The 23,669-nt window shown below is 44.2% G+C and overlaps 1 protein-coding gene and 4 non-coding genes across 5 annotated transcripts in view; 1 reads left to right on the top strand and 4 right to left on the bottom strand.

The window, feature by feature from the left end:
• Positions 1-10,454: 10,454 nt before the first annotated feature.
• trnak-cuu (transfer RNA lysine (anticodon CUU)) lies at positions 10,455-10,527 on the bottom strand. The gene has a single exon. It is a non-coding gene; the product is annotated as a tRNA-Lys (tRNA).
• A 756-nt stretch (positions 10,528-11,283) lies between these two features.
• Positions 11,284-11,356, bottom strand: trnak-cuu (transfer RNA lysine (anticodon CUU)). Its single transcript has one exon. It is a non-coding gene; the product is annotated as a tRNA-Lys (tRNA).
• A 1,091-nt stretch (positions 11,357-12,447) lies between these two features.
• Positions 12,448-12,541, top strand: trnae-uuc (transfer RNA glutamic acid (anticodon UUC)). Its single transcript has 2 exons — positions 12,448-12,485; positions 12,506-12,541. It is a non-coding gene; the product is annotated as a tRNA-Glu (tRNA).
• Positions 12,542-13,432: 891 nt separating this feature from the next.
• trnak-cuu (transfer RNA lysine (anticodon CUU)) lies at positions 13,433-13,505 on the bottom strand. Its single transcript has one exon. It is a non-coding gene; the product is annotated as a tRNA-Lys (tRNA).
• An 8,906-nt stretch (positions 13,506-22,411) lies between these two features.
• ablim1b (actin binding LIM protein 1b) overlaps positions 22,412-23,669 on the bottom strand; it is an 88,143-nt gene continuing 86,885 nt past the window's right edge. Inside the window, exon 9 of the mRNA XM_020460265.2 lies at positions 22,412-22,776. Within this exon, the coding sequence (XP_020315854.2) occupies positions 22,666-22,776 (111 nt within the window). The 3' untranslated portion in view covers positions 22,412-22,665. The remainder of the gene's footprint in view (positions 22,777-23,669) is intronic.

Below are 23,669 nucleotides of genomic sequence, written 5' to 3'. Positions count from 1 at the left end.
CCTATTTCGCAACAAAGCATCCTTTTCATAGTTTTGATGTCTTTACTATTATTCTACAATGTAGAACATAGTAAAAATAAATAAAAACCCTGGAGTGTGTAGGTGTGTCCAAACTCTTGACTGGTACTGTATGTTTGGAATATTTATTTGTTGCTGTCACGTTCTGACCATAGTTCTTTTGTGTTTTCTTTGTTTTAGTGTTGGTCAGGACGTGAGCTGAGTGGGCATTCTATGTTGTATGTCTAGTTTTCCCGTTTCTATGTTTGGCCTGATATGGTTCTCAATCAGAGGCAGGTGTTAGTCATTGTCTCTGATTGGGAACCATATTTAGGTAGCCTGTTTTGTGTTGGGTTTTGTGGGTGGTTGTCTTCTGTCTTCGTGTGTCTGCACCAGACAGAACTGTTTCGGTTTGGTCACATTTGTTGTTTTGTATTTTGTAGTGTTCATGTTTATCGTCTTTATTAAACATGATGAACACTAAGCACGCTGCGTTTTGGTCCTCTCCTTCGTCCACAGAAGAAAGCCGTTACAGTTGCACAGAAGGACAAGTTGACCAATACAATAGGTACATTTTTGGCCTATGGGTGATAGTAAATTGACATAGGCTAGTGATGTTGCTCTTTGTTAGGCCTAATCATATTGTTGGCTGACGATAAGTAGGCTAAATGTGGACAGTTCTTCTAATATCTTCAATATGCGCCTCGGATTCTTATAAGATGGACATGATTGCTTCCCCGATGTGTCTGTCTTCAATTGTAGCCTACTTCTTACCTCTGAAAAGGACCCGATCACGTAATGGGCATTGGCCAATAGAATTGATGTATCTGAGAGAGCCATGTGAGTTAGAGGTACTTCGGAGCATGGCAGCTTAGGGAAGGGAATTATAATTATTATGTTCAGCCCAAAGGCACAACGGCCACAAAAGGCATACATGTTTTAGAGGGCATTATGGCCACACAAGTGGGATGCCGCCAGGAAATTAAAGCCCTGGTGTGAATATTATCAAGTGCTGGTCAAATTGTGAGTGAGAGACTGACGAAGTGTGTGCAGCCTGCGCAAGAAACAAATCAGAGCTTTTCATGCAACGTTTTTCAAACCATCATTAGAGTCGCATCATGCAGCCATACAATTAATTAATTAAAAATATTAAACATCACAAATGTTTGGCTATATGTTTTATCACAACTGAAGTTGTATGAATAACTAAATTAAGACTTATAGGGGAGCCTGCTTCTTTGTTAACTGCTCAACACAGAATATCCACATGTGCCGACTTCCTTGGAAATCGTTTGGAGAAAATATCCTTTATGTTATTCAGCTGTGTTCAATTACTTGTGTTAACTGCGAGTGCGCTAGAGAAGAGACCAAACGTCATGGCATGCGCATCGCACAGAAAGGTTAGCCCATAATGAGCCATTCAGTTCAAATGTGTATAAGCCCAACATATGATTATTTATTTTTTTGAACTTACATGTTTGTTTTACTGTACTCTATTGCTATGATTGCTTTATATGACAGCTAATTTGGGGCATGCAATTTCTATTGATAGTATTTGGCAGGCAGGCAAGGCCATTTTCCCTTACTTGACCTGCGTGCAAGTGGCCCTAGGGCCCCCCAGCAATATACCCAACACCCATAGGAAAAGTTATTACCACCACCCCATCTCCACATTTAGCTTTGACTCCACTGTTATCCTGCTGCCCCATTCACCCTGGCTGCGCTGTCACAGCTTTTTGGGTACCTTGCTGAATGTGGATGATGAAGGTTATGGTGGTGCACATTTTTATTGAACCTTTATTTCACTGGGCAAGTCAGTTAAGAACAAATTCTTATTTACAATGACGGCTTACCCCAGCCTAACCTGGACGACGCTGGGCCAATTGGGTGCCGCCCTATTATTTTATTAATGTTTTGTACATTCAGTGTACAATTATATTTAGTTCATTTAGCAGATAGTCTTATCACACTATAGTGCCATCAGACTTCTGATACCAATGCAGGGTGAAAGGGGGCCACAGAATTGTGAACTGCTATAAAAAAAATGGTATAGAAAAGTATTAAAGCTCTCGAAAGTATCTTGTTACAAAATACATTGGAGTGTAGTTCAGCCTAGTGTAATACAAAATGACACAATATATACATGTAACAGAAATACTGCTCTTCTCTGATTCTAATTGTGTATTGTAGTTTACGGTATTGTACTTGTGTTTTGTAGTGTTCCTGTACATGGTTTAGATCATAAGAGCATGGCACTAGCAACACCAGAGTTGTGGGTTTGATTGCCACTGGGGTCACATACCAAAATGTGTGGATGGTTGGCACTTTGGATAAAAATGTCTGCTAAGTAAATGGCATGTATTACAGTTCTGTATGGGCAAATGCAATTTTAGTAAATTAGTTTGAACCCCCCCCCCTCCCAACAAGAATACCCCAGCAACTTCCTTCTGGATAAATGTGTACTGGGGATGCATTTCTTCCTTGTTTTAGACTTCCTGGATTATTTGCATTGGTATTGTATTGTGTTGATATTTTGTATTACTGCACTGTAGGAGCTAGACACACAAGCAATTTGCACCTGCTGTAACATCTGCTAAACTGTGTACGCGACTGCTACATTTTGATTTGTTAAATACAGTACATCTCTGATCTTGTCTATCAGATTTTAAAAGAACGTACTGTAAAATGAAGGACCGAGTTTGGGAAACCCTGTAGTGCACAATGGAAGAGAGTTGATTAAATAGCCATACTGCTGTTTCTTTTGGGACCGGCATAATGACAACAATCGAATCACTCTCTCTCATATTCAGAAAATAGAAAAAAAATTACCTATATACAGTGCATACATTGGAAAAACACATTTCACAGTAGACAACTAGTAGAAAAATGTACAATCTTTTTACATAACCCATTATACAGACTGACAATATAACAAATATTTAGTTTTCTTCAATAAATATTCTGTACTATACTTCACAGACATATTTTCAAGACCTGAGCTATTTGATTGATTTGTTGTAACGTCTGCTTCCAACTCACACTCTCAAACACACAGATCCCCTCAACACAGCTCACTCTCTAGATCCCAATCACCTGAATTCTGATCACCTGTTCACACACCTGTATGTCATTATCACACACTATTTAGTTCAGTTCTTTGCACACCATCATTGTGAGGTATTGTGTGTTTTGTGACACACTTCTAGTCGGAGCTCTGGTTTCCCCATTATTTAATCCTCCCGTGTATGATAGTTTTGGCCTGCCTCACTAACGATGCCTTTTGCCTATTCCCTGCCTGTACTTTATCGGATTTCCTGTTATCAACCTATTGCCTGATCTCCGGGATGACGGTTTTTGGACACCCTGTGTATGACCTTCTGCCTGCCCCTGGACCCAGCTACCTGCCTCCTCCTGTGGTCCTTTACAATAAACACCTGCTGCGCCCTGTGCTTGAAACCAGCTCTCTGTCTCCCATCGTGTTCATTACACTTGTGGAATGTTCCTGAATAGATAACAACAATAGAAAGAAGCATCTGGTGGAGCATGGAGTGGAAGTGTGCTGTACTGTAAGAACGCTACAACACTGTGGGACAGGTGGAAATGGTTTAGCAGCCAGACAATAAATTGGAATACAAAAGAAGCCCTCCACCCTTAATGTGAATGTCAGGTTGTTTTCTTTTCACTGAAACTCCGTTAGGATATTGGTTAGGCTACAATTAGTCTGTGGAATAATGTAGCCTAAATAAATAAAGAGTAATCCTAATATTTTGCTCAACCCTGTACAGTAAAGGCAACTCCAAATGCCCGCAGAGGTTGTGAAATACATTATGAACACGAGACTCACATGTTGCAGTTCATTTATTGTTTAATTACTCAAGGCTCCCTTTGTTGTTTTGTTTAATGTAAATCAAGTGCTTGAATTAATGGATGATATATATCGAAGAACACTGGAGGTCATGGGCCAATTATCAGAGGACACAACAGTTCATCTGATACAAGACTATCAATATCACAGACCTGCTTTGCCCTAAAAACGAAAAATGCAACAACAACTTACAAATATGTAAATGTATTATAAGCCACATAATAATCACATCAACCTTATAATAGGTCATGATTTATATATTTCCAAAAGAAAGACGCATTTACAGGATTTGTTCATCAACATCTTTATGTTTTTGTTGATAAAATAATGATAAAAGACTCTTTCAAAATGCAGATGTTTATTTCAACTACATCTCAACTACATTTTAGCTGCACTTCCCCCCAGCTCAGATGATAGAGTCACAATCCGTGTCAGGTACACCTATGAGCTCTGGAACTCCACCGCCGACAGGCAGAGGCAACAATTGTGGCGGGTTCGTCAGGTCGTCTGTTCACCCTGACATTTCCATTCCTCTTCCTCTTCTGACACTAAAACTTGATGAACGGCTCACAACGAGTGGACACAGAATACCAACTGGGATGGATCCAGGGACAAATTTGGCTTACCAGTGAACATCCTAGTGTTCATCATGAATGCTATGTCTCAGAAGTTTCTATCTATGAGCGATGCAACCTGAAAAAGCATTAAAGACAGAGAAAGTCTGGACATGGCCTGCTCTCTCTTATTTAAGGAACCTGTTGGTTTTTGTCACACGGCACACTAGCCTAGTAAACATATGAATTTTGAAACTTTAAAAGTAAAAAAATAATAATTCTATAATATATTTCTACCCACTGTAGATGCTTTATTTTTAGAATACAGTTCAGTTTACGGTAGTGATGGACTTTGGTCACAGTTCGCACATTGATGGACAATAGCCAGCCAAAACCCTCATAACAGTTAATTGGTCATCAAAGCTCATTTGTATCTGGCCAATCAGATACAATGACAAATGTTTTTCACAAGTGTAGCAGATTGTAAACTCTGCAAACAACGATGCCACTATGAAAATGAGAATGGTAAATTACTATAATTAATACATTCATTCAATACTTTGGAATACAAAAGAAGCCATCCCACCATGATAGGCTATTAGCAGGACAATAAACTCCCTCGTTCATGCATGGACGGACCAGTCATCAGCACTATCTGCAGTGCCTCTATTCAAATGAATCTCTTCTAACATGTGTCAGGTACGCCTATGAGCTCTGGAACTCCCCCTCCGACAGGCGGAGGCAACAATCGTGGGGGGTCCGTCAGGTCATCTGTTCACCCTGACATTTCCATTCCTTACCATGAGTGTACACAGAATAACAACTAGGATGTACCCCGAGGCAAATTTGTCTTACCGGTGAACCTTTGAGTGTTTCAGAAGTTTCTGTCCATGACTGATGCAACCCGAAAAAGCATTAAAGATAGGGTTAATGAGTACTTGAGTTCGCTGAGAAAGTCTGGGCTTAGCCTGCTCTCCCTTATCTAAGGCATACAGTATATGCAGACTCATCTCATTGTCCTGTTGGTTTTTGTCACACTGCACAGTAGCCTAATAAATATATGCATCTTGAATCAGTAAAAAATACTGTATATATTTCTACCACTGTAGATGCTGTGTTTTTCTTTTGAGAATAACGTTTTCGGTTTACAGTAGTGATGGACATTGGTCACAGTTCATGCATTGATGAGCTATTAAATTGGACAATAGCCAGCCGAAACCCTCATGATAGCTCATTTGTGATCAGCACGAATTTGTGTCTGGCCATCCAGACACAATGGCAAATACAACAACAAATAATGTCAATTTATTATAATCAACATAATACTTAATCATACAAAAATAAAACAATTTATGTGTGTAAATACATTTGACCGTCATGCTAGTCGGTCTATAGAAGAATTAGCACAATTGTATTTCTCAACTGGTAATTGAAGCGCGCCTCCCATTCACCACTCAAGTGCGAGCTACAGTCTGTCAGCGAGTCACCCACCACTTTACAATGTGAGCTGGAGGGATTTGAAAACATGTTTTCAAACACTTGTTTTTCACAAGTGTAGTAGGTTGTGAACTCCGCAAACAACATTTCTACTCCGAGAATGAGAAGGGTAAAGGACGGTAATTAATACATTAATTCAATATATTGGAATATAAACGAAGCCATCCACCCATAATGGGCTATTAAGCAGGACAATAGACTCTTGCCAAGTTGAATTATATTTTTAGGGACTTGAACTGTATTAATGGATGTTGAATAGATGTTTGCCAATGTTCAAACACTCTCCATACAGTGCATTCAGAAAGTATTCAGACCCCTGGAACTTTTCCCCATTTTGTTACGTTACAGACTTATTCTAAAATGGATCAAATAAAACAAAATCCTCAATCTATACACAATACCCCATAATGACAAACCAAAAACAGGTTTTAAGAAATGCTAATTGCTAATTGCTAATTTATAAATAACAAAAACAGAAATACCTTATTTACATAAGTATTCAGACCTTTTGCTATGAGACTCTAAATTGAGCCCAGGTCCGTCCTGTTTCTATTGATCATCCTTGAGATGTCTCTACAACTTGATTGGAGTCCACCTGTAGTAAATTCAATTGATTGAACATGATTTGGAAAGGCACACACAGGTCAATATAAGGTTGAAAGTGCATGTCAGAGTAAAAACCAAGCCATGAGGTCTAAGCAATGGCACGTAGAGCATTGAGACATGGTGTGTCAAGGCACAGATCTGGGGAATGGTACCAAATAATGTCTGCAGCATTGAAAGTCCCCAAGAACACAGTGGCCTCCATCATTCTTCAATGGAAGAAGTTTGGAACCACAAAGACTCATCCTAGAGCTGGCCGTCCTGCCAACCTGAGCAATTGGGGGAGAAGGCCTTGGTCAGGGAGGTGACAGAGCTCCAGAGTTCCTCTGTGGAGACAGGAGAACCTTCCAGAAGGACAACCATCTCTTCAGTGCTCCACCAATCAGGCCTTTATAGTAGAGTGGCCAGACGGAAGCCACTCCTCAGTAAAAAGGCACATGACAGTCCGCTTGGAGTTTGCCAAAAGGCACCTAACGTCTCTCAGACCATGAGAAACAAGATTCTCTGGTCTGATGAAATCAAGATTGAACTCTTTGGCCTGAATGCCAAGCGTCACATCTGGAGGAAACCTGGCATCATCCCTACAGTGAAGCATGGTGGTGGCAGCATCATGCTGTGGGGATGTTTTTCAGTGGCAGGAACTGGGAGACTTGTCAGGATCGAGAGAAAGATGAACGGAGCAAAGTACAGAGAAATCCTTGATGAAAACATGCTTCAGAGCACTCTGGACCTCAGACTGGGGTGAAGGTTTACCTTTCAACAGGACAACACCCCTAAGAACACAGCGAAGACAATGCAGAAGTGGCTTCAGGACAAGTCTCTGAATGTCCTTGAGTGGCCCAGCCAGAACCCGGACTTGATACCGATCAAACATCTCTGGAGAGACCTGAAAATAGCTGTGCAGCAATGCTCCCCATCTAACCTGATAGAGGTTGAGAGGATCTGCAGAGAAGAATGGGAGAAACTCCCCAAATACAGGTGTGCCAAGCTTTTAGCCTCGTACCCAAGAAGACTCGAGGCTGTAATCGCTGCCAGAGGTGCTTCAACAAAGTACTGAGTAAAGGGTCTGAATATTCATGTAATGTGATATTTCAGTTTTACATTTTTATTTTCTTAGCAACATTTTAGAAAAAACTGTTTTTGCTTTGTCATTATGCAGTATTGTGCATAGATTTGAACCTAACAAAATGTGGGAAAAGAGGGGTCTGAATAGTTCCCATGTCAGCTCACATTATTGAATTGAGTTGTGTTTTTGAATTGAATTATGTGGATTTATTTACTACTCACATCATGTGTTATGTCATACCAATGACAATGTTAATGGATCCTGTGGTGCAATCGGTTAGCGTATTGTGCTTATACAGCAATATGCAGTAAATTGATGAAAAGGTTGTGAGTTCAAGCCCAAACAGGAGCAAGTATTCTTGTTGAACCCTGTCTATTTCTTGTTCAGAAAAGGAGCTTTTATTCAATACACTGAGGTCAGAGTCAGAGTGCAGGGACAGCTATGATTCACATGTATAGGCTTCTGCATTAACAGCAATGCCTGACACATCAGCAATGGTCAGAGTGCAGGGACAGCTACGATTCAAATGTATAGTCTTCTGCATTACCAGCAATGCCTGACACATCAGCAATGGTCAGAGTGCAGGGACAGCTACGATTCACATGTATAGTATTCTGCATTACCAGCAATGCCTGACACATCAGCAATGGTCAGAGTGCAGGGACAGCTATGATTCACATGTATGGTCTTCTGCATTACCAGCAATGCCTGACACATCAGCAATGGTCAGAGTGCAGGGACAGCTACGATTCACATGTATAGTCTTCTGCATTACCAGCAATGCCTGACACATCAGCAATGGTCAGAGTGCAGGGACAGCTATGATTCAAATGTATAGTCTTCTGCATTACCAGCAATGCCTGACACATCAGCAATGGTCAGAGTGCAGGAACAGCTACGATTCACATGTATAGTATTCTGCATTACCAGCAATGCCTGACACATCAGCAATGGTCAGAGTGCAGGGAAAGCTACGATTCAAATGTATAGTCTTCTGCATTACCAGCAATGCCTGACACATCAGCAATGGTCAGAGTGCAGGGACAGCTACGATTCACATGTATAGGCTTCTGCATTACCAGCAATGCCTGACACATCAGCAATGGTCAGAGTGCAGGGACAGCTATGATTCAAATATATAGTCTTCTGCATTACCAGCAATGCCTGACACATCAGCAATGGTCAGAGTGCAGGGACAGCTACGATTCACATGTATAGTCTTCTGCATTACCAGCAATGCCTGACACATCAGCAATGGTCAGAGTGCAGGGACAGCTACGATTCACATGTATAGTCTTCTGCATTACCAGCAATGCCTGACACATCAGCAATGGTCAGAGTGCAGGGACAGCTACGATTCAAATGTATAGTCTTCTGCATTACCAGCAATGCCTGACACATCAGCAATGGTCAGAGTGCAGGGACAGCTACGATTCAAATGTATAGTCTTCTGCATTACCAGCAATGCCTGACACATCAGCAATGGTCAGAGTGCAGGGACAGCTACGATTCACATGTATAGTCTTCTGCATTACCAGCAATGCCTGACACATCAGCAATGGTCAGAGTGCAGGGACAGCTACGATTCACATGTATAGTCTTCTGCATTACCAGCAATGCCTGACACATCAGCAATGGTCAGAGTGCAGGGACAGCTATGATTCACATGTATAGTATTCTGCATTACCAGCAATGCCTGACACATCAGCAATGCCTGACACATCAGCAATGGTCAGAGTGCAGGGACAGCTACGATTCAAATGTATGGTCTTCTGCATTACCAGCAATGCCTGACACATCAGCAATGGTCAGAGTGCAGGGACAGCTACGATTCAAATGTATAGGCTTCTGCATTACCAGCAATGCCTGACACATCAGCAATGGTCAGAGTGCAGGGACAGCTACGATTCAAATGTATAGGCTTCTGCATTACCAGCAATGCCTGACACATCAGCAATGGTCAGAGTGCAGGGACAGCTACGATTCACATGTATGGTCTTCTGCATTACCAGCAATGCCTGACACATCAGCAATGCAGGATGGCCAGCCTGCTCGAAAATCCAAGCGGTTGGCGAAGTGAGTTGGTACTTCGACAGAGAAAATAACACCCAACGTGGGGCTCGAACACACGACGCTGAGATTAAAGGTCTCATGTTCTACCGACTGAGATACCCAGGTACCTGAATGGCAATCTTGTATTGGTCTGAATATCGTACAGCTCTGTTTTTGCAAAATATGGTGATCAGTGAGAGTGTTGTTAATGGATCCTGTGGTGCAATCGGTTAGTGTATTGTGCTTATACAGCAATATGCAGCAAATTGATGAGAAGGTTGTGCGTTCAAGCTCCACTAGGAGCAAGTATACTTCTTGAACCCTCTCCCTGTCTATTTCTTGTCCAGAAAAGGAGCATTTATTCAATTGATGCAGGTACCCTGAGATTAAGAGTCTCATGCTCTAACGACTGAGCCAGCCAAGTAACTCAATGGTAATATTGTATTGGTCCAAATATCGTACAGCTCCGTTTATGCAAAGTATGGTGATCAGTGAGGGTGTTGTTAATGGATCCTGTGGTGCAATCTGTGCGCTTGTTGTACTTATACAGCAGTATACAGCAATTAGATGACAAGGTTGTGAGTTCAAGCCCAAACAGGAGCAAGTATTCTTGTTGAACCCTGTCTATTTCTTGTTCAGAAAAGAAGCTTTTATTCAATACACTTAGGTCAGAGTCAGAGTTCAGGGACAGCTACGATTCAAATGTATAGTCTTCTGCATTACCAGAAATGCCTGACACATCAGCAATGAAGAATGGCAAGCCTGCTCGAAAATCCAAGCGGTTGGCGAAGTGAGTTGGTACTTCAACAGAGAAAATAATCACCCAACGTGGGGCTCGAACCCTCGACCCTGAAATTAAGATTCTCATGCTCTACCGACTGAGCTAGCCAGGTACCTCAATGGTAGTCTTGTATTGGTCCGAATATCATATCATTCACAATTCAATACACTTAGGAGGACGTTTCATAATTAATTGGTATGTCATTGAGATAACAGGTCAGAGTGCAGGCACAGCTAGGATTCAAATCCATAGTCTTCTGTATCACCAGCTATGCCTGACACGTCAGCAATGCAGGGCGGCAAGACTGCTAGAAAGTCCAGGTGAATGGCTGTTTGCAAAGTGAGTTGGTGCTTCGGCTCAGACAAGAATCACCCCATTTGTGGTATCAACCCTACGATTCTGAGGTTAAGAGGCTCATGCTCAAACGTCTGAGCTTGCCAGGCAGGTCAATTGCAGTACTGACTTGGACCGAATATCGTACAGATATGTTGGTTCAAAATATGGTGATCAGTAAGAGTGCTATGCGTCGCTCCTGTGCCGCAGTCGGTTAGCGCGTGCTACTTATACAGCAGTATGCAGCGAAGCAATGCCGAGGTTGTGAGTTCGAGCCTCACCAGGAGCAAGTGCTTTTCTTGAACCCTCTGCCTGTCTATTTCTAGTCCAGAAAAAGAGCATTTATTCAATCTATTTCATAAGTAATTGCTATGTCATTGAGATAACAGGTCAGAGTGCAGGAACAGCTACTATTAAAATGTACAGTCTTCTACATTACCAGCAATGCCTGACACATCAGCAATGCAGGATGGGAAGCCTGCTCGAAAATCCAAGCGTTTGGCGAAGTGAGTTGGTACTTCGACAGAGAAAACAACACCCAACTTGGGGCTCGAACCCACGACCCTGAGATTAAGAGTCTCATGCTCTACCGACTGAGCTAGCCAGGTACCTCAATGGTACTGTTGTATTGGTCCGAATATCATATCATTCACAATTCAATACACTTAGGAGGACGTTTCATAATTAATTGGTAGGTCATTGAGATAACAGGTCAGAGTGCAGGCACAGCTAGGATTCAAATCCATAGTCTTCTGTATCACCAGCTATGCCTGACACGTCAGCAATGCAGGGTGGCAAGCCTGCTAGAAAGTCCAGGTGAATGGCTGTTTGCAAAGTGAGTTGGTGCTTCGGCTCAGACAAGAATCACCCCATTTGTGGTATCAACCCTACGATTCTGAGGTTATGTTGATGAATAGGTATATGAGAAACGAGACCAAGTCGAGACTCTGGACAAGGCGGATACGGTATAGTAAAGGCCGTTTATTCAAGAGTAATGATATCTGGCAATTACGTGCACGGCTCCTTTCATCAAGTTCTCATGCGAACCATTGGAAAAAGAAAGAGGCCGGTCACAATCATACAGTTCATTTTATACATTGAAATGACGTAGGTAGATTCTAGTAGTCCTGGCTTTCTGATGGGTTGCTTGCAGATGATAGACAGTCTCCTCCAGCCTGGTGTCAGTATCCCATTGGTTCTCGACGGAGTTCTTTGTCTTCGGAGCTCATCCAGAAGGGGAGGGGCTGCGTGTGTGTGCGTTCCTGTCTTGGCAAGTCTGTGTGTCTTTTCAGTGAGTGCGTGTGTGAGAGATTCTGTATGGCCCTTCCATGTTTTACTGTGAAAATACGTTGCTATGTGTTGTCACAGTTATAGCAATGCAATAGCAGTAAGCTGGTCATTTGCATAGGAAAATAGCACTTCATTACAGTTAAGAGGCTCATGCTCAAACGTCTGAGCTAGCCAGGTACCTGAACGGCAATCTTGTATTGGTCCGAATATCATATCATTCACAATTCAATACACTTAGGAGGACGTTTCATAATTAATTGGTATGTCATTGAGATAACAGGTCAGGTTAAGAGGCTCATGCTCAAACGTCTGAGCTTGCCAGGCAGGTCAATTGCAGTACTGACTTGGACCGAATATCGTACAGATATGTTGGTTCAAAATATGGTGATCAGTAAGAGTGCTCTGTGTAGCTCCTGTGGCGCAGTCGGTTAGTGCATGGTACTTTCACAGCAGTATGCAGCGAAGCAATGCCGAGGTTGTGAGTTCGAGCCTCACCAGGAGCAAGTGCTTTTCTTGAACCCTCTGCCTGTCTATTTCTTGTCCAGAAAAAGAGAATTTATTCAATCTATTTCATAAGTAATTGCTAAGTCATAGAGATAACAGGTCAGAGTGCAGGAACAGCTACTATTCAAATGTACAGTCTTCTGCATTCCAGCAATGCCTGACACATCAGCAATGCAGAATGGCAAGCCTGCTCAAAAATCCAAGCGGTTGGCGAAGTGAGTTGGTACTACGACAGAGAAAATAATCACCCAACGTGGGGCTCAAACCCACGACGCTGAGACTAAGAGTATCATGATCTACCGACTGAGCTAGCCAGGTACCTCAATGGCAGTCTTGTATTGGTCCGAATATCATATCATTCACAATTCAATACACTTAGGAGGACGTTTCATAATTAATTGGTATGTCATTGAGATAACAGGTCAGGTTAAGAGGCTCATGCTCAAACGCCTGAGCTTGCCAGGCAGGTCAATTGCAGTACTGACTTGGACCGAATATCGTACAGATATGTTGGTTCAAAATATGGTGATCAGTAAGAGTGCTTTGCGTAGCTCCTGTGGCGCAGTCGGTTAGCGTGTGGTACTTATACAGCAGTATGCAGCGAAGCAATGGCGAGGTTCTGAGTTCGAGCCTCACCAGGAGCAAGTGCTTTTCTTGAACCCTCTGCCTGTCTATTTCTTGTCCAGAAAAAGAGAATTTATTCAATCTATTTCATAAGTAATTGCTAAGTCATTGAGATAACAGGTCAGAGTGCAGGAACAGCTACTATTCAAATGTACAGTCTTCTGCATTCCAGCAATGCCTGACACATCAGCAATGCAGAATGGCAAGCCTGCTCAAAAATCCAAGCGGTTGGCGAAGTGAGTTGGTACTACGACAGAGAAAATAATCACCCAACGTGGGGCTCAACCCCACGACCCTGAGATTAAGAGTCTCATGCTCTACCGACTGAGCTAGCCAGGTACCTGAATGGTAATCTTGTATTGGTCCGAATATCGTACAGCTCCGTTTTTGCAAAATATGGTGATCAGTGAGAGTGTTGTTAATGGATCCTGTGGTGCAATCGGTTAGTGTATTGTGCTTATACAGCAATATGCAGCAAATTGATGAGAAGGTTGTGCGTTCAAGCTCCACTAGGAGCAAGTATACTTCTTGAACCCTCTCCCTGTCTATTTCTTGTCCAGAAAAGGAGCATTTATTCAATTGATGCAGGTACCCTGAGATTAAGAGTCTCATGCTCTAACGACTGAGCTAGCCAAGTACCTCAATGGTAATATTGTATTGGTCCAAATATCGTACAGCTCCGTTTATGCAAAGTATGGTGATCAGTGAGAGTGTTGTTAATGGATCCTGTGGTGCAATCTGTGAGCTTGTTGTACTTATACAGTAATATACAGCAAATTGATGAAAAGGTTGTGAGTTCAAGCCCAAACAGGAGCAAGTATTCTTGTTGAACCCTGTCTATTCCTTGTTCAGAAAAGGAGCTTTTATTCAATACACTGAGGTCAGAGTCAGAGTGCAGGGACAGCTATGATTCACATGTATAGGCTTCTGCATTACCAGCAATGCCTGACACATCAGCAATGGTCAGAGTGCAGGGACAGCTACGATTCACATGTATAGTCTTCTGCATTACCAGCAATGCCTGACACATCAGCAATGGTCAGAGTGCAGGGACAGCTACGATTCACATGTATAGTCTTCTGCATTACCAGCAATGCCTGACACATCAGCAATGGTCAGAGTGCAGGGACAGCTATGATTCACATGTATAGGCTTCTGCATTACCAGCAATGCCTGACACATCAGCAATGGTCAGAGTGCAGGGACAGCTACGATTCACATGTATAGGCTTCTGCATTACCAGCAATGCCTGACACATCAGCAATGGTCAGAGTGCAGGGACAGCTATGATTCACATGTATAGTCTTCTGCATTACCAGCAATGCCTGACACATCAGCAATGGTCAGAGTGCAGGGACAGCTACGATTCACATGTATAGTCTTCTGCATTACCAGCAATGCCTGACACATCAGCAATGGTCAGAGTGCAGGGACAGCTATGATTCACATGTATAGTCTTCTGCATTACCAGCAATGCCTGACACATCAGCAATGGTCAGAGTGCAGGAACAGCTACGATTCACATGTACAGTCTTCTGCATTACCAGCAATGCCTGACACATCAGCAATGGTCAGAGTGCAGGGACAGCTACGATTCACATGTACAGTCTTCTGCATTACCAGCAATGCCTGACACATCAGCAATGGTCAGAGTGCAGGAACAGCTACGATTCACATGTACAGTCTTCTGCATTACCAGCAATGCCTGACACATCAGCAATGGTCAGAGTGCAGGGACAGCTACGATTCAAATGTATAGTCTTCTGCATTACCAGCAATGCCTGACACATCAGCAATGGTCAGAGTGCAGGGACAGCTACGATTCACATGTACAGTCTTCTGCATTACCAGCAATGCCTGACACATCAGCAATGGTCAGAGTGCAGGGACAGCTACGATTCACATGTATGGTCTTCTGCATTACCAGCAATGCCTGACACATCAGCAATGGTCAGAGTGCAGGGACAGCTACGATTCACATGTATAGTCTTCTGCATTACCAGCAATGCCTGACACATCAGCAATGGTCAGAGTGCAGGGACAGCTACGATTCACATGTATGGTCTTCTGCATTACCAGCAATGCCTGACACATCAGCAATGGTCAGAGTACAGGGACAGCTACGATTCACATGTATAGTCTTCTGCATTACCAGCAATGCCTGACACATCAGCAATGGTCAGAGTGCAGGGACAGCTACGATTCAAATGTATAGTCTTCTGCATTACCAGCAATGCCTGACACATCAGCAATGGTCAGAGTGCAGGGACAGCTATGATTCACATGTATAGGCTTCTGCATTACCAGCAATGCCTGACACATCAGCAATGGTCAGAGTGCAGGGACAGCTACGATTCACATGTATAGTATTCTGCATTACCAGCAATGCCTGACACATCAGCAATGGTCAGAGTGCAGGGACAGCTATGATTCAAATGTATAGTCTTCTGCATTACCAGCAATGCCTGACACATCAGCAATGGTCAGAGTGCAGGGACAGCTACGATTCAAATGTATAGTCTTCTGCATTACCAGCAATGCCTGACACATCAGCAATGGTCAGAGTGCAGGGACAGCTATGATTCACATGTATAGGCTTCTGCATTACCAGCAATGCCTGACACATCAGCAATGGTCAGAGTGGAGGGACAGCTACGATTCACATGTATAGTCTTCTGCATTACCAGCAATGCCTGACACATCAGCAATGGTCAGAGTGCAGGGACAGCTATGATTCACATGTATAGTCTTCTGCATTACCAGCAATGCCTGACACATCAGCAATGGTCAGAGTGCAGGGACAGCTACGATTCAAATGTATAGTCTTCTGCATTACCAGCAATGCCTGACACATCAGCAATGGTCAGAGTGCAGGGACAGCTACGATTCACATGTACAGTCTTCTGCATTACCAGCAATGCCTGACACATCAGCAATGGTCAGAGTGCAGGGACAGCTACGATTCACATGTATGGTCTTCTGCATTACCAGCAATGCCTGACACATCAGCAATGGTCAGAGTGCAGGGACAGCTACGATTCACATGTATAGTCTTCTGCATTACCAGCAATGCCTGACACATCAGCAATGGTCAGAGTGCAGGGACAGCTATGATTCACATGTATAGTCTTCTGCATTACCAGCAATGCCTGACACATCAGCAATGGTCAGAGTGCAGGGACAGCTACGATTCACATGTATAGTCTTCTGCATTACCAGCAATGCCTGACACATCAGCAATGGTCAGAGTACAGGGACAGCTACGATTCACATGTATAGTCTTCTGCATTACCAGCAATGCCTGACACATCAGCAATGGTCAGAGTGCAGGGACAGCTACGATTCAAATGTATAGTCTTCTGCATTACCAGCAATGCCTGACACATCAGCAATGGTCAGAGTGCAGGGACAGCTATGATTCACATGTATAGGCTTCTGCATTACCAGCAATGCCTGACACATCAGCAATGGTCAGAGTGCAGGGACAGCTATGATTCACATGTATAGGCTTCTGCATTACCAGCAATGCCTGACACATCAGCAATGGTCAGAGTGGAGGGACAGCTACGATTCACATGTATAGTCTTCTGCATTACCAGCAATGCCTGACACATCAGCAATGGTCAGAGTGCAGGGACAGCTACGATTCAAATGTATAGTCTTCTGCATTACCAGCAATGCCTGACACATCAGCAATGGTCAGAGTGCAGGGACAGCTACGATTCAAATGTATAGTCTTCTGCATTACCAGCAATGCCTGACACATCAGCAATGGTCAGAGTGCAGGGACAGCTACGATTCAAATGTATAGTCTTCTGCATTACCAGCAATGCCTGACACATCAGCAATGGTCAGAGTGCAGGGACAGCTATGATTCAAATGTATAGTCTTCTGCATTACCAGCAATGCCTGACACATCAGCAATGGTCAGAGTGCAGGGACAGCTACGATTCAAATGTATAGTCTTCTGCATTACCAGCAATGCCTGACACATCAGCAATGGTCAGAGTGCAGGGACAGCTACGATTCAAATGTATAGTCTTCTGCATTACCAGCAATGCCTGACACATCAGCAATGGTCAGAGTGCAGGGACAGCTACGATTCAAATGTATAGTCTTCTGCATTACCAGCAATGCCTGACACATCAGCAATGGTCAGAGTGCAGGGACAGCTACGATTCAAATGTATAGTCTTCTGCATTACCAGCAATGCCTGACACATCAGCAATGCAGGATGGCCAGCCTGCTCGAAAATCCAAGCGGTTGGCGAAGTGATTTGGTACTCTGACAGAGAATTCAAATCAAATCAAATCAAATCAAATTTTATTTGTCACATACACATGGTTAGCAGATGTTAATGCGAGTGTAGCGAAATGCTTGTGCTTCTAGTTCCGACAATGCAGTAATAACCAACAAATAATCTAACTAACAATTCCAAAACTACTGTCTTATACACAGTGTAAGGGGATAAAGAATATGTACATAAGGATATATGAATGAGTGATTGTACAGAGCAGCATAGGCAAGATACAGTAGATGATATCGAGTACAGTATATACATATGAGATGAGTATGTAAACAAAGTGGCATATTTAAAGTGGCTAGTGATACATGTATTACATAAGGATGCAGTCGATGATATAGAGTACAGTATATACGTATGCATATGAGATGAATAATGTAGGGTAAGTAACATTATATAAGGTAGCATTGTTTAAAGTGGCTAGTGATATATTTACATCATTTCCCATCAATTCCCATTATTAAAGTGGCTGGAGTTGAGTCAGTGTCATTGTCAGTGTGTTGGCAGCAGCCACTCAATGTTAGTGGTGGCTGTTTAACAGTCTGATGGCCTTGAGATAGAAGCTGTTTTTCAGTCTCTCGGTCCCAGCTTTGATGCACCTGTACTGACCTCGCCTTCTGGATGATAGCGGGGTGAACAGGCAGTGGCTCGGGTGGTTGATGTCCTTGATGATCTTTATGGCCTTCCTGTAACATCGGGTGGTGTAGGTGTCCTGGAGGGCAGGTAGTTTGCCCCCGGTGATGCGTTGTGCAGACCTCACTACCCTCTGGAGATCCTTACGGTTGAGGGCGGAGCAGTTGCCGTACCAGGCGGTGATACAGCCCGCCAGGATGCTCTCGATTGTGCATCTGTAGAAGTTTGTGAGTGCTTTTGGTGACAAGCCAAATTTCTTCAGCCTCCTGAGGTTGAAGAGGCGCTGCTGCGCCTTCTTCACGATGCTGTCTGTGTGAGTGGACCAATTCAGTTTGTCTGTGATGTGTATGCCGAGGAACTTAAAACTTGCTACCCTCTCCACTACTGTTCCATCAATGTGGATAGGGGGGTGTTCCCTCTGCTGTTTCCTGAAGTCCACAATCATCTCCTTAGTTTTGTTGACGTTGAGTGTGAGGTTATATTCCTGAAACCACACTCCGAGGGCCCTCACCTCCTCCCTGTAGGCCGTCTCGTCGTTGTTGGTAATCAAGCCTACCACTGTTGTGTCGTCCGCAAACTTGATGATTGAGTTGGAGGCGTGCGTGGCCACGCAGTCGTGGGTGAACAGGGAGTACAGGAGAGGGCTCAGAACGCACCCTTGTGGGGCCCCAGTGTTGAGGATCAGCGGGGAGGAGATGTTGTTGCCTACCCTCACCACCTGGGGGCGGCCCGTCAGGAAGTCCAGTACCCAGTTGCACAGGGCGGGGTCGAGACCCAGGGTCTCGAGCTTGATGACGAGCTTGGAGGGTACTATGGTGTTGAATGCCGAGCTGTAGTCGATGAACAGCATTCTCACATAGGTATTCCTCTTGTCCAGATGGGTTAGGGCAGTGTGCAGTGTGGTTGAGATTGCATCGTCTGTGGACCTATTTGGGCGGTAAGCAAATTGGAGTGGGTCTAGGGTGTCAGGTAGGGTGGAGGTGATATGGTCCTTGACTAGTCTCTCAAAGCACTTCATGATGACGGATGTGAGTGCTACGGGCGGTAGTCGTTTAGCTCAGTTACCTTAGCTTTCTTGGGAACAGGAACAATGGTGGCCCTCTTGAAGCATGTGGGAACAGCAGACTGGTATAGGGATTGATTGAATATGTCCGTAAACACACCGGCCAGCTGGTCTGCGCATGCTCTGAGGGCGCGGCTGGGGATGCCGTCTGGGCCTGCAGCCTTGCGAGGGTTAACACATTTAAATGTCTTACTCACCTCGGCTGCAGTGAAGGAGAGACCGCATGTTTTCGTTGCAGGCCGTGTCAGTGGCACTGTATTGTCCTCAAAGCGGGCAAAAAAGTTATTTAGTCTGCCTGGGAGCAAGACATCCTGGTCCGTGACTGGGCTAGATTTCTTCCTGTAGTCCGTGATTGACTGTAGACCCTGCCACATGCCTCTTGTGTCTGAGCCGTTGAATTGAGATTCTACTTTGTCTCTGTACTGACGCTTAGCTTGTTTGATAGCCTTGCGGAGGGAATAGCTGCACTGTTTGTATTCGGTCATGTTACCAGACACCTTGCCCTGATTAAAAGCAGTGGTTCGCGCTTTCAGTTCCACACGAATGCTGCCACGGTTTCTGGTTAGGGAATGTTTTAATCGTTGCTATGGGAACGACATCTTCAACGCACGTTCTAATGAACTCGCACACCGAATCAGCGTATTCGTCAATATTGTTATCTGACGCAATACGAAACATGTCCCAGTCCACGTGATGGAAGCAGTCTTGGAGTGTGGAGTCAGCTTGGTCGGACCAGCGTTGGACAGACCTCAGCGTGGGAGCTTCTTGTTTTAGTTTCTGTCTGTAGGCAGGGATCAACAAAATGGAGTCGTGGTCAGCTTTTCCGAAAGGGGGGCGGGGCAGGGCCTTATATGCCTCGCGGAAGTTAGAGTAACAATGATCAAAGGTCTTTCCACCCCTGGTTGCGCAATCGATATGCTGATAAAATTTAGGGAGTCTTGTTTTCAGATTAGCCTTGTTAAAATCCCCAGCTACAATGAATGCAGCCTCCGGATAAATCGTTTCCAGTTTGCAGAGAGTTAAATAAAGTTTGTTCAGAGCCATCGATGTGTCTGCTTGGGGGGGGGGGATATATATGGCTGTGATTATAATCGAAGAGAATTCTCTTGGTAGATAATGCGGTCTACATTTGATTGTGAGGAATTCTAAATCAGGTGAACAGAAGGATTTGAGTTCCTGTATGTTTCTGTGATCACACCACGTCTCGTTAGCCATAAGGCATACGCCCCCGCCCCTCTTCTTACCAGAAAGATGTTTGTTTCTGTCGGCGCGATGCGTGGAGAAACCCGCTGGCTGCACTGCCTCTCCAGTGAGCCATGTTTCCGTGAAGCAAAGAACGTTGCAGTCTCTGATGTCCCTCTGGAATGCTACCCTTGCTCGGATTTCATCAACCTTGTTGTCAAGAGACTGGACATTGGCGAGAAGAATGCTAGGGAGTGGTGCACGATGTGCCCGTCTCCGGAGTCTGACCAGAAGACCGCCTCGTTTCCCTCTTTTACGGAGTCGTTTTTTTGGGTCGCCGGCTGGGATCCATTCTGTTGTCCTGGTTGAAAGGCAGAACACAGGATCCGCTTCGCGAAAATCATATTCTTGGTCGTACTGATGGTGAGTTGACGTTGATCTTATATTCAGTAGATGTTCTCGACTGTATGTAATGAAACCTAAGATGACCTGGGGTACTAATGTAAGAAATAACACGTAAAAAAAACTAAAAACTGCATAGTTTCCTAGGAACGCGAGGCGGACATCTCTGTCGGTGCCGGAAGTAAAGCAATTCCCCTATCACCAGCTATGCCTGACACGTCAGCAATGCAGGGTGGCAAGCCTGCTCGAAAGTCCAGGTGAATGGCTGTTTGCAAAGTGAGTTGGTGCTTCGGCTCAGACAAGAATCACCCCATTTGTGGTATCGACCCTACGATTCTGAGATTAAGAGACATGCTCAAACGTCTGAGCTTGACAGGCAGGTCAATTGTAGTACTGACTTGGACCGAATATCCTACAGATATGTTGGTGCAAAATATGGTGATCAGTAAGAGTGCTTTGCATAGCTGCTGTGGCGCAGTCGATTAGTGCGTGGTATTTATACAGCAGTATGCAACCAAGCAATACCGAGGTTGTGAGTTCGAGCCTCACCAGGAACAAGTGCTTTTCTTGAACCCTCTGACTGTCTATTTCTTTTCCAGAAAATGAGCTTTTATTCAATATCATAGCTTAGTAACATATTTAAGAAGTGACTTTGAAATGTTATTTAAGATATTTAGGGGAAAGTATAGTGTCCCTTCCAATGGCCTGAAATTCCATCTTTGTATATGGCTGCGTTTACACAAGCAGCCTAATTTATATTTTTTCCATTAAAGTAGGTCAGAGTCAGAGTGCAGGGACAGCTACGATTCAAATGTATAGTCTTCTGTATTAACAGCAATGCCTGACACATCAACAAAGCAGGATTGCAAGCCTGCTCGAAAATCCAAACGGTTGGCTGTTTGCGAAGTGAGTTGGTACTTTGGCAGAGAAAATAATCACCCAATGTGGGACTCGAACCCACGACCCTGAGATTAAGAGTCTCATTCTACACCGAATCAGCCACCCAGGAACCTCAACGATAATGTTGACTTGGTCCGAATATCGTATACCTCCGTTTGTGCAAAATATGGTGATCAGTGAGAGTGTTTTTAATGGATCCTGTGGTGCAATCGGTTAGTGTATTGTGCTTATACAGCAATATGTTTTGCAAATTGATGACAAGGTTGTGCGTTCAAACTCCACCAGGAGCAAGTATTCTTCTTGAACCATCTCCCTGTCTATTTCTTGTCCAGAAAATGAGCATTTCTTCAATACACTTAGGAGGACGTTTCATAATTAATTGGTATGTCATTGAGATAACAGGTCAGAGTCCATTGTCTTCTGTATCACCAGCTATGCCTGACACGTCAGCAATGGCAAGCCTGCTCGAAAGTCAAAGCGGAGGGCTGTTTGCGAAGTGAGTTGGTACTTCGACAGAGAAAATAAGCACCTAACGTGGGGCTCAAACCCACGTACTAGAGATTAAGAGTCTCGTGCTCTACCGACTGAGCAAGCCAGGTTCCTCAACAGCAATATTGAATTGGTCCGAATATTGTACAGCTCCGTTTGTGCAAAATATGGTGATCAGTGAGTGTTGTTAAGCCTGTTTTATGACTGAGGGTTCAACTAAAGAGCTGCCAAGACTTCAAAAGCCCTACACGACCTAATAACGATATAATAGTATTTATTCAGAATTGTGATGCTTTTAATACATTTTTTTATTGTACAAAATACATACAGGACAATGACAGGACAACCATAAATAACTCAGGACAGTGTACATGACAATACTTCCAACATAACAAACACATAGATGATACAGCGCAATAAGTAGGGAACACCTTGGAGTGATATCAATCAATAATAAAGTAGAAGAATAACACTGTTGTTTCATTGGAGTCCCCAGTCAGTTGTGTAACCTTCAGTTGCATCTCCAGTTAGTAGTGTGCAGAGTTGCTGTAGGTACTCACATAGAATGTGTGACCAGGGGACCCTGAGATGCTGGAGCCAGGTCTTGAGCAGATACTCTCAGACGAGGACCTGGTAGGCTGCGGGCGAAAGAGAGACTGTGTCAGCCACTAACAACTAACAATGACATAGTTGCCACATTTGCACACAGAAGGAGCGTCGATGGTGACGATGTCCAGTGCCTTCAGAAAGTATTCAGACCCCTTGACTTTATCCACATTTTGTTACGTTACAGCTTTATTCTTAAATCAATTTCCTCAGCAATCTACACACAATACCCCATAATGAAAAAGCAAGGAATATTGGGATAGACTGAACGAGGAGTATTGTGAGATAGTTGAGGGGTTGATGGGAGTGATGAGGTAGAGTGGATGGTTTGGTGTCTGGAGCAAGACAGTCGCCATGAGGAGCGTGCGGAGATACGCAATGTGTCTCCAGTGCGCATCCACAGCCAGGGGGCGTTTTGTGCCAGCTCCTCGCACTTGCCGTGCGAAAGTGAGCATCCAGTGAGGACGGGTTGTGCCTGCTCAGCGCTCCTGGTCTCCAGTACGCCTCCTCGGTCCAGGATATCCTTCGACCGGCCCTAAGCACTGTGTCGCCAGTGCACCTTCACAGCACAGTGCATCCTGTGCCAGCGCCCGCACTTGCCGGGCTAAAGTGAGCATCCATCCAGGACGGGTTGTGCCAGCTCTACGCTCTAGACCTCCAGGGCGCCTCCACAGTCCAGTATGTCCTTTGCCCCCTCCCCGGATGCGCCCTGAGGTGCGTGTCATCAGCCTGGTGCCACCTGTACCGGTCCCACGCATCAGGCCTCCAGTCCGCCTCTACAGTCCAGAGATTCCGGCGACAGTTCCCTTGTTTCCTTATTAGGATGCCGGTGGGCGGAGTTGGGAGGGTCGTCAGCTACATGGGAAACACCTGGGCCCGGTGTGTCCCAGGATAAATACAACACTTCCCCATTCATGGAGGAGAC

The sequence above is a fragment of the Oncorhynchus kisutch genome, linkage group LG25 (genome assembly GCF_002021735.2).
Source record: "Oncorhynchus kisutch isolate 150728-3 linkage group LG25, Okis_V2, whole genome shotgun sequence".
In the NCBI taxonomy this organism is placed as follows: Eukaryota; Metazoa; Chordata; class Actinopteri; order Salmoniformes; family Salmonidae; genus Oncorhynchus; species Oncorhynchus kisutch.
Note: the sequence above shows the minus strand (reverse complement) of the source record. Positions and strands in the feature narration are given on the sequence as shown.